The sequence below is a fragment of the Oratosquilla oratoria genome, chromosome 6, assembly GCF_046742065.1.
Source record: "Oratosquilla oratoria isolate Oo_2021 chromosome 6, ASM4674206v1, whole genome shotgun sequence".
NCBI lineage: Eukaryota > Metazoa > Arthropoda > Malacostraca > Stomatopoda > Squillidae > Oratosquilla > Oratosquilla oratoria.
In genome coordinates, this window is record NC_134782.1 from 47207411 (window position 1) to 47219834 (window position 12424).

General features: G+C 43.1%; 1 protein-coding gene across 3 annotated transcripts in view; it reads right to left on the reverse strand.

Annotated features, from left to right (window-relative positions):
* The window catches only part of LOC143026472 (uncharacterized), a 90987-nt gene that overhangs the window by 14269 nt on the left and 64294 nt on the right, over nucleotides 1-12424 (reverse strand). For all 3 annotated transcript variants that reach the window (XM_076186919.1, XM_076186918.1, XM_076186917.1), the window contains one exon: nucleotides 388-848. In XM_076186919.1, the coding sequence (XP_076043034.1) occupies nucleotides 388-848 (461 nt within the window). The remainder of the gene's footprint in view (nucleotides 1-387; nucleotides 849-12424) is intronic.

A 12424-nucleotide genomic window follows, 5' to 3' on the forward strand; every position in this document is an offset into this window, starting at 1 on the left:
TGTATATGAGGTGTTCAAGTGTATCAAAGGCTTTAACAAGGGTGATGCAAACAAGGTCATCATATTAAAACAACAGGGCAGGACTCGCAGTAATGGTTATAAACTGGACAATTTTAGATTTAAAAAGGAAATAGGCAAGAATTGGTTTGCTAATAGGGTGGTCGACGAATGGAATAAACTTAGTAACCATGTAGTAAGCGCTGAAACTATCAGTTGTTTTAAGAAACGGTTAGACAATTTTATGGATGGGGATGACAGGTGGAGATGGGTACGGAGCTGCATGGTGTAAGCCTTGTGGTCTCTTGCAGTCTCCTTCATTCTTATGTTCTTATGTTATGTTCTTATCTTTAGTTGTTGAGTTCACTTTGCTCATGCAAGACTACTTACTCTGGTTCGGCGTCTTGCGCGTGGGAGACCAGAAAGGTCTGTACTGGTGTGCAGACGAAGGAAGAACCGAAGAACCGGCAATGAACGACGGAGGTGTTGTCGTCAGTGGCGTTGGTGCTGCGATAGAGGTTGTGGTGCCAGGCAGTGCCACTTCAATTCGGATTGGTGCCGCTATGGCACTTACCGGGGTTGTCACCGTGAACGAAACAGGCGGAGAAGAACCTGCTACGAAAGACGAGGAGGTCGTAACGGTGGTTAGCGGCGGCGTGGCGGGATTCACGAAACTAGTCGTCGTCGTCGTCGTTGTCGTCGCGGCCGGCGTCGTCGTTGTCGTCGTCGCCGAAGGTGCTACGGGCGGAGGGATGGGCGACGATGGGCGTCGCTTGGGCTGGGCTGTGACCCGGAACGTCGGAAGGAGTGGAGGAACAGCCGTTTGCAGATGCGATCGAACTCCTAAGGACCTGAAATCGAAGAAGGGAAATGAGTACAACAGGATCTTGACTTCACTCGGGGCTTGCAAGAATCCCCTTACTTATTATCCTTTCCCTCTCAAAGGAATTACCTTAGAACTCGGCTAGACCTTGTAAATATAAATAAATAAATCACTGTGCTGTAAGTGGGTTTGGATTAGTATTTTACTTGTAATTCGATACTAAAAGCTCTGGATGCAATTAGTAGGACGTGCATTCATTGTGTAATCACGGAATTCTCGTCTTACACCCGAAGTTGAGTAAAATTGCCTGACAGTGGTCAAAACACAATATATACGCTATGTCACCCTAGCCGAGGGGTCATTAACCTGGTCAATAATCCTCTTGCACCTTTAAGTCGTCAACGTCCGTTGAACAGCTGCCCCTGTTCAGCTTAAAGCAGAACAGTCAGGTTACCAAAGATCATCATCAATTGGGGGTATACGCCAGGGAGCGCGTTACTTCACTCCACACGCCTGCGCCAGTCCCCTCCACGGTCTCTCCGAAGAGCAATCTCCCATGCAGGCACCCTCCCATCCCACTCCAAACACCTCTGGATAGGTGCGATCAAATTGACCCTCCACCCATGAAGTCTTCTGTTGACGTTCCCTTCGTCTCCTCAGACCAAATGTTGACTTCCGGTAGACGGGGGTTTGGAGAAGTCGAAAAGGTTTTGAGACCGAAAATAGATAATAGAACGAAGTCTAATAGTACATGAAGAATAATAGTACATGAATGTTCAAGACAGAAAACAGATGAAAGTTCAAGAGTTAGCTTTCTATACTTATTATTTGTTTATATCCTATTTTTTTAGTTTTTATGTAATCGAGGCAGTTCACTATCTAGTTTTTTATAATTGTTGAGTTATCCATATGAAGGTTTGGAAAAACTCAAACCATATAATGCTTGGTCGTGTCAGTCAGGAGGAACAGATTCATGAACAAATTATTATATATATATATATATATATATATATATATATATATATATATATATATATATATATATATATACATACATGCAATACTACTGCAGTAGAAAAGAATTAAAAACTGTAAATACTTTCGTATAATTACATCGTCTGGCGTATAAGACAGGTAAGAGAAGTGTTAAGTGCGACATCAAAAAAAGAACACAGACAGCAAGCATGAAAGTCCTGCATATATGTATATATATATGTACATATATATATATATACGTATAAGTATGTATATATATACATATATATATATATATATGTATAGATTTTGTTGCTGTGGGGCAGATGTCCGTTGAGGGCCAAGTGTCCTCTCTATCAGTCTGGCGGAACGTCGGAGAGGGACTTGGGTGTCGGTGTGATTGGAAGGTGTGTTGTTGTGGTTGAGAGGGCTACTAGTCCTAGGGAGGGGCTTCATGCTGGGGAGTAATGTAGGGGCTTCCACTTGTCTGTTAATAGTTGGTTGTATGTCTCGTATAATAAGTGTTTCCAGTATATATATATATATATATATATATATACTAATATATACCAGTATATATATATATATATATATATATATATATATATATATCAGTGCACCATACATATGTAGGGCTCGTTTAGAGTACTTGCTGCACTAAATCCCACCTCGTTAGGGGCCAACAATTCTGTCGACAAGTTCTTGCACGGGACGCAATGTAATCATAATTGTAAGGTTTAATCAGCGCACTAGAAACTTGCCAACGAGCTTGTGAGGCCACGAGACACACACGAGGCCCTAGATATTCGTTATCACCGAAAGATGGTAAAAGGTGCCAACTATGAAGAGAAATTTGGAGGAAAAAAGCGAGTGTTGAGTAGGTAACTGGAAGGGCGAGTTTCTGATCCAATTCAAAATTTCTGCAAGAATCTTCGATCCCAACTAGGATAAAAAAAAAAAAAAAAAAAAAAACGCGAGCCATATAGATGGAAGTCGATCGAACACTGACGGTATAGAATAATAAAAAAAAATAATAATAATAAAAATAAAAAAATTCCACTGTAGAAGATACAGTAGAGGAGCTATTGTGTTTTGCATAGGGAGGATCTTGAGTATAAACCAAATGAACACAAAAGCTAGGGATGGACTTTATGACGCAGTGACTGGCGATAACACTCAAGAAAACTTTTCTAATGATATGAAAGATGGTCTCTCCATTTCTCTGCCCACTGCTTAGTTGTGTCATTTCCTGAGTTTGACATCCGTAGATCATATCTGGGATTATATATTCAAAAGTCATGTAATAGTAACCTCTTCCCCTTCTATTAGCAACCAAAATCCTGGATTATGGAGTAATGATGGTTATCCTTAGAGGGAAAGTCCTTTTTCTCCAAAACATGCAGTGGAAACGCTCAGAAACTGTAATACGTAAGACCTGTGTTTTAAGGTGTGATTGTAATTCTTCCTTCAGAAGGAACACCTCTTTTTACCACCTCACACTCTCTCCCTCACCCAAACGGATGACCGATTACATCAACTCAAGATTTTCCTTATTCCCAGGTGGGGTGGGAGGATGCTTACCCGCCGGAAATGACGTCAAGTCGTCAAAACAACAGAACAAAACAACAGCACAGAGTGCCCGAGCACTTCCTGACGCCTCACAATGCGACCTTCATTTAATTTCTTCTGGACTTTGTACTTATGGGGTCGGGGTGGATGGATTTACTGATGGCTGTGTAACGCTCCCGATGTAGCATTTTATCGAGCAGTAGTGCATTATCCTTTGGGTGTTGTCAGGCGAATTTAATAAGCCTCAGGGTACATTCAGCTGGGTTGAGAAAATACTAATGTCACTACACCAGCATATCTAAGACCTAGCGGCTCGGACAGTAAGCTTACAAAGCCTGCTGAGATTCTTAGAATGTGATTCACCTTTCACCTTGGTCTTTGGATCACGTGTTGGACTCGTGATCGACATCTCAGAGCTCGTATGACCGATCTATGGGTAATGCTGTGACCTTACACGCACACACACACCCAACTCCCAGCCCACGAGAGTCGGAGACGACTCGAAGCGCAGCGATACTGAAATTATTTACAACCCTGGGTAGGATTCGAACCCGGACCGCCGTAGGGACAGTTTGGGACTCTACCAACCGCGCCTCCGAGTCGTGTATGTGTGTATTGGGGGCGCAAGATCATGCCAATCTTCACTATACCTCGAAACATCATCTCACGCGCACCCACCTGTCCTTATTCACAATTGATGCACCACGATGAAGTTGAACATATTTTTCACTCTCAGATATCGTACATTTCTTAAAAAAAAAAAAAAAAAAATGTAAACTTAAGACCACCAAACGCTCTTCATCTCTCGACGTCGTCCACATATTTCTGTAGGTCATGGAATTGTTTTCTTAGTGCATAAATTCATTTACTTGTTTTATTCCCTTATCTCCCCATCTTCCATGTATGGCTCCTTCTGTTTCCATATGCTGTTCATTTTCCTTTGCATTTCTTCTCATGTCCACCTGTTGGATTATTTATTTAGAGAAGAAAATAGACAAGAAATGGTTTACCTACAGCAAGGCTTCTCAAGGATGGCTAACCAATGGAATAGACTTAGTGAGCGCTGAAACTATTGGATGTTCTAAAAGAAGATTAAATAACTTCATAAATAGGGATGATAGGTGGTAAAGAGCGAACTGCCTAATGTCGGCCTTATGGTCTCTTGCAGTCTATCACATTCTTGTGGTTATTTCATCCTGAAGATTGTTCTTCCCGCCAACGCAAGTCACGTGACTCGGGTTTCAAGGAGTTTGACAACGGTCATACCTACCGATATCCATCCTATTCCATCTTGCACAAATATTCTCATAACATCTCGTTCATAAAACATCTGTACACAGCTATTGACATCATAATACAATACCAAACACTTGCTTTCACGGTAAAGAATTACCTGCAACATATGACCAAACACCTGCTTCGTAGGGAAAGAATGAGACTTAAACTGTTAAACACTTGTTTTCAAAGCGAATAATAATCTATTTTTGCCTTCTCGACTGACACAGCTCGTTTTTCCATCACACTTCTTCGAAATCCCAAACTAGTATACATCCCTTTAAACATCTTCATGCCACACTGTAATACGACTCTTTTAGGTCACCAAATACAGTACGTGGACAAAGATACTCCATTTCGTGTCCACAATCTGTCGCAGGAATTCTTTTTTATCTATGATCTAGCTTCCACATCTGAAACCATGCTTTTACAGTTCTGGCTCCACTGTTGGTCTCATTATTCGCAGTCTTCTGGCTTTCATTATTCGAAATCACGCTTGATGTGGTTAGTCATCATATCACAATGGCTAGTCAGTTCCACACTCCGAGGTCACCAATTGACTTGGTTAGTTATCATATCATGGTATCATCCTTAAGTGAAAGAATAATGAATGTTTAAGTTAATTCAAGACTTAGTAGTAGTATAGGGCAGGGTAGGTAAGATGGGGGAGATGGGGGAGGGGGAATTTGGAGGGTTAGCCTAGCGTAAGGAAAGAATGAAATGGAAGAAAGTTAGTTATGATAGGTGTGGGGCAGCCCCACTTGCTCAATTTCATTTACAAAAATACAGTGAGAGCTCTCATTAACGGACGTTAATTAGCTGTGTTTGAGGTGTTTTGGTGCTGTTGTTTAGTACGTGCAATCACTATGCCACCCAAAAACCACTCCAAAACACCGAAGACACAGCGAAAAGACCGCATACACAGCTAATTAACGTCCGTTAATGAGAGGACTCACTACGTGCGCAACGGGTACACTGCAGCGGTGGTGTGTTGCCACATGCTTACAAAATATTTTGTAACATCCGCTGTTTCATCTGTCTTTCCTGCGACTAGTAGTATCTCTCGGGCGATATCCACTAATCTTAGTATCCTCTCCATTTACGTGATCCTCAAAGTCTCTTCATTGCGTTCTATAAAAGTTAGACAATTTTTTGTTTGTATTTGATCCCTCTGACTATTTTCTCCCGTGTTTCTACCTTTCTTTACAACTGTGTCCCCGATTATTTTCTACGCTGCAAGTCTCAATCTTTTAAGTCTCTTGCCTACGCTTCCTGAGCCACGATATAAGTCCTAATAAATATCCTTTAAAGTGCTCAATGGCAATGGGACGACTATTATTTCATTTCCCTACAGACTTTTCTTCCTCCCACACAAAAATCGAATTCCACGCTTCTTTCCGATTCCCAGCAGTAACTAAATTACCTGAGGCAACATTTCAAGAAACTCGTATTAGGACAAAAGTAACGGCTTCGTCTGCAGACTCCTCACCTTTCTACTCAAAACTATGAAAGAGCAGTGAAACGGGATGCGGGTATATCCGGCATTTTCCGGCTTGTTCCAGAATAAGGCAGAGATGCTCTGGTAACATTAGATCACCGATTACTGGTTGACGAGGCAAAAGCCAAGACGACTTGAAGCCTCTGGGAAACGCGCCATTAACAGAAGTGGAGGATATAAAGTACCTTGAACTTATCCTTTTGAAAATGTTCAATATAGACAAATGTGCACACGCGAACACACACACACACACACACACACACACACACACACACACACACACACACACACACACACACACACACACACACACACACACACACACACACACACACACACACACACACACACACACACACACAATGTTGGTGGTGGCAGTGAACGAATGAAATTGCCTGTCGTTTGTTTCGCCAAACTTATTATCATTGTGTTGAAAGTGAGACTAACATTTTCGCCGCAATGGCAACTTTAAAGATTTGGATCTGAGTAACGCCATACGGTTTTATTAATCTCAGGGCTGGACATATATCTGAAGAGGCTAATGGTACATTGTCCCTATCCGCACCGCCGTACCTGTGTCCGGGCTACTGCGCATGCGCATCATATTTGAAACACGACGTCATGTCACTCACGCATCTCGGTTTGGCGCGCACTGTAAAACTTTGGTGGATTATATTTTGTAAGCAATAACAAACGCTTCTACCTTTAGGAGCAATATCATATCCAAGAGATGGAGTCGTACATGTGATACAGGAGAGAAGTACTGTAGAGTAGCTGAGGAGGAGGACAGTAGAAGTTGAAGTTGATCAGTATTCTTATTCGGGTGAATATTTGTAAAAATCACAATAGAATTTTGGGGATACTTGGTAGAACTCTGTCTCATGACAACATACCCTTCCTAAGTTTCTGCCAAGAAAAATACAAGTCCATTCCTGTAACTTTCTGAAAGGATCGTATGCAATATCCCTTCCTAAGTTTCTGACAGGATCGTAGATAATCCCCTTCCCATCTACAAGTAGAGTTAGTTATAATTCTACTCTCTTTAGTCTCTTCCTTCTTCTCCTTTTTCAACTACTACTTCTCCTACCCGTCTTCTTTCTTCTTCCTCCTCGCTTGTTTCATTGAACTCGAATGCAATAGGGTAAATTTCTACATCAAAACACTTGTGTGACATTCCAACTTTGTGCACTAGTGTAGGCCTTGTGGTCTCCTGCAATATCCACCATTATTTGTGCCCTGTAGCCTTTCTTGGCCAAAATCGTATATTTCTTTTAATTGTTAACATTTTTCTAACTATCATTGCTTGGGCTAAGCTACATAAACAAGGTTCGGGGAAAACCCTCCGGTTTGTCTGAGTCCCTCTGGAGCTGATGAATGTGTGTCCTTGAAACCTCAAACTGATCTCTCTCTCTCTCTCTCTCTCTCTCTCTCTCTCTCTCTCTCTCTCTCTCTCTCTCTCTCTCTCTCTCTCTCTCTCTCTCTCTAATACTTTCAAATCATATATTAGCCGTAAACAGCTGTGCTTCAGAACAGATGCAAAGCATATGTGCAGATGGGAGCCCGCAAGCACCTGCATATTGTAACCACATGTGCATAAGAGCACATGTGCAAAGCAACCTTATGATATCAACGAACAAACGAACACACACACACACACACACACACGCACGCCCCCCCCACACGCACACACACACACACACACACACACACACACACACACACACACACACACACACACACACACACACACACACACACACACACACACACACACACACACACACATTTGGTAGAGCGTTGAACTGGGAAGCAGAAGTGCTCCCAGTAACCCAGTTCGAATCCTGCCCAGGGCCGAAATTATTTCGGTATCGCTGTGCCTCGGGTCGTTACTCTGACTCTCGTGGGCGGGGAGTTGGGTGTGTGTGTGTGTGTGCAAGGTCATAGCATTACCCATAGATCGGACCTACGAGCTCTGAGCTCTCTTCCAGGAGGGAAATAGCTGTCGATCACGAGTCCAACACGTGATCCAAAGACCAAGTGAATACACACACACACACAAATATTTACATCACTCGGTGGTGCGGTTGATAGAGTACCAGACTGTTGGTACGGTGGTGCCAGCGGTACCTGGTTCGAATCCTGCCCAGGGCTGAAATTATTTCAGTATCGCTGCGCTTCGAGTCGTTACTCCAACTCTCGTGGGCGGGGAGTTGGGTGTGTGTGTGCATTACCCATAGATCGGTCATACGAGCTCTGAGCTCTCTTCCGGGAGGGAAATAGCTGTCGATCACGAGTCCAACACGTAATCCAAAGACCAAGTGAATACACACACACACACACACACACACACACACACACACACACACACACACACACACACACACACACACACACACACACACACACACACACAAACTGGAACTACCAACTCTGGAACAAAGAAGAGAAAGAGGTGATTTGTTGGCCATTTACAAAATTATGAAAGACATGGAAGTCCTTGATAGAGAAGACTTATTAAATTGGGATAGAAGAGAAACAATAGGACATGAAAAGAAACTCAAAAAAGGACAGTTATAGAAGAGATTAAAAAAAAAAAAAAAGTTTTCCACACAGAATGGTGGATGTCTGGAACAAATTGAACGAAACAATGGCGTGTGCAAACACCATACATGAATTTAAGAACAAACTAGATGTTACGAGATACAAAGACGGGTCACTACGAGCATAGCTCCTCATTCCGTGTAATAAAACTAGGTAAATACACACACACTACCCAGCGTCTACATGTCAAGTCCACCTCGGCTCTATACTTTGTATTTTTTGTTCTAAATAAGGTCACACGTTTTTGCTGCGCTAGAGGACGGTTTCCTAGTAACAAGTAAAGAAGCTCCTAGTACCTTCATCGGCTCCTAGTAAGCAGTTGCAAACCTTATATATTTTGTTCAGGTAAATGGTAATTCATTGCGATGGCGAACGATAGCCTCTGAACTGATGATGTCTTAACAGTATATTACCATTTGGTCCAGCCGAAGATGTTATTGCACCTATTCAGCAGGACAGTAATGGTATTACATGTACTGTAAGCCTGAAAGTCACTCCATTCAGGGAAGCCTTTCTAAGTCGATACAAGTCTTCTGGTGCCACCCCAATGAGAATGTAATTTATTACTGTTATCATTATTATTCATTTATATTAGTATAATGTTTATGTATTTCTATTTATTTATCATTATTGTACTTTTCCGCATCCGACCTAGCTATGGACCAAAAGGTCTCATGTCGGCATGCTCCGCCTTTGTAATCCTTTGTATTACTGGGTTGCCCACCACAGTCATTCTCGGGTCTAACCACAACCCAGAATCACAATCGTTCAGTATTATTCAGAAGAAAATCTATAGTACGCGTTGGGATAATGGAGTTAATTCTCAATAAGTTAACAGACTTTGTTTTAACGAACGCCAAATAATTTCATCCAGTTGGAATGAAAATCCAAGACTGAAGTATGAAATTGATACTGAATGACAATATAGTAATGATGCCTAACTCAACATAATCAGTCTCGGGAATCCATCTAAGTGAAGAAAGTTTACTACCAAAAAGAATAAAACTCATGAAGTGGTAACAGGCTGTTGATAGGCTATTCTGTAACTTCCACCATGACAGTATCGTTACTAAAGAATCGTCATTTCAATTGTGCATCTGCCATACCATCATGAACTTAATCCAGAAGTTCTTAATCCGTTTTCTCTCGTGTAACTCCCAGACCTATGTATCGCTGTTTTTGTTTAGCCTCTCGGTGACCTCAACGCTGAATAAAATCACTAAGCATCCACTAACACCCTCTAGTTTTTGGTTTGTGGATCCGCTTGGGGGAATCTTTGGTCTCTAAGTGGTCTATAGACCACAACTTGTGAACCCCTGGCCTTGGCCTAACCTTATCAAACTAGTCTGGAACGTTAATGTTCTGATGGTGAAATCATCATACTGTTATGGTCCCCGTAACCCCCCCCCCATATATATATATATATATATATATATATATATATATATATATATATATATACACACACGCAAGTGGCATCAGGATCGCCACCATAACCATGTACCAACTTGGTCACCATATCAGTATCGAGCCAATACTACCTCATTATAGGAGTATCAAGGTTATCTGTACGGCATATATGAACAGATATCAACTAACATCCATTTTATATGCCAAATATCACTTTATCATAAAGTAGAGGCGGATCTGAGATGAAGCTCGGGATTTAAGACCATGATGACCTCACTCTGCCATGGGGGGAATGACATCTAAATCCCATGCCGGTCCCAAGCCCGGATAAAAGAGGAGGGTCGTCATGACAGGCCTAGCTAGCCGGTGACGTAAAATGATCTGTTTGCTCGAGAAACTCAAGGAATAGCTTCGGAATCTGAGAGGACAATCTGGAGAAGTGTGTTGGCCCGACTGACAGGCTGAGAGCCTACCTGGGAGCAGAAGTAAGAAGTAAGAAGTAATGACCTCGCTGCCATCATGTACTGAATGAGTGGGGGGTTCTAAATCTCCCTTTGGCCGCTGGCCACCTCCAGAGGTGACAACCCTCTGGACTATTGGGCCACCGTACACCTAATAAATAATCAACGATTAATCAAATTGATTACCAATAGGATTTGGGAGATCTGGGGACTGACTACGTGCCTCCTCTCTCGCATCCCCTCTTCTAACTACGCCAGTGTGATACAGTGATAACACTGTCAATGCTAACATCATACTCACCGTTAACACCATCCGCTTCCACTGCGTGCCTTGCACGTGACGCGTAACACAAGTCACGAACTACCTCTTTCTGTAACACAATTCGTTACCGATAATGATTATTTTGTCGTCACCGGACCATAAACTGTCATTGGTGATGAAACACATTATCACCACACTTAACACGCGCGCACACACTATCGTTATCACCACTCGAAGCCTAAACTGATAACACGTCACCTATCACCACTGCATCGATGAACATTTTCACTCCCTGAGTCACCTCACAGCTGAATGGGATCGTATGGTGTTGGCAAACGTAACACTATGGGTGATGACACAAGGATGAAGATAACGTCAAGCTCATACAGTTCGGGGAGCTCTTCTTGGTTCAACGAACTCTTTTGGTTCCGCAAAGGTCTCAGAATGTCGAGGTGAGTGTGCGTGTGTGGGGGGCGGAGGGGTCAATCACACACCATCCTCCTCCACAGGGGTTCCTGTGAATCGTCCTTCAACAGAGGGATGAGGAGGAGGAGGAGGAACAGGAGAAGAAGGAGGAGGAAGGGGTCGAGAATTCCGCCAGACTTCGCGCGAACTCCGGCTTCCGAATGGAACTCTATCCACTTCGGCGGGAGATCGTGGGGAGGAGGACGGAGGCACGGTGCGGCAGCGACGAAGAGGCAATCCCGTAAAGCGACCAATCACAGCCAAGAGGATGTTTTCCAACACCGGGAGCCATATGTTCAGTTACCGGATGCCTGCAGACTGGGACCGGCGCTGTCACCCTCCGTCTGTTCTTCGTCACGTGTCGCAAGACCAGCGTCCATACCTGGCCGGGTCGGCCTTGAGATACGAGTCTCCGACTGAAGCAGCGCCATCCGGTTATCTGGTCAGTTAACCCCGCCGTTTATCCGGTCTCTTCGAGGGAGTGGGGGGGGGGAGATATGGAGAACCCTGTTATAGACCCGCTTGGGCCCTCGAAGTAGAGACCACGTGGTCTACGGACCATGACTGCATACCACACACGTCCAATGACAGCGTTTACTTCTTTTTCTATCCTTTGAGAGCTTTGTGGCAGCATCTATAAACATCTTACTTCACTCCACTTCATGTTTATTTTGTCTACCGTCAGACGATTTTATTACATTGAGTGGCAAACACCCTTAAGAGCTCTGTAGAACCAATTGACTCACTAAGGAGTGTCAACCTCATGGGGAACTCCAGGATTGAGAGCTCATTATACCATTATCTCGAAAACCGATTACCTTAACACAAGGGTTCTCAATGTTGATATCACACGTCTACCCCATAGTTATACATTACTGTTCTTTAGCCTTCTGGAAATTACCCCCAACACAGAAAAAATCGTTGGGCATCCACTCTCACTAGATTTTAGTTTGTTGACTCTCTTGTGGAGCTCTTTGGACCTAGAGGGGTCTATGGAACACAGGGTGAGGGCCATCGCACCGAAACATAATTGAGAACACCGATTTATGTACTACTGTTCTTCGACCTCCTGGGGATCACCTCAACAC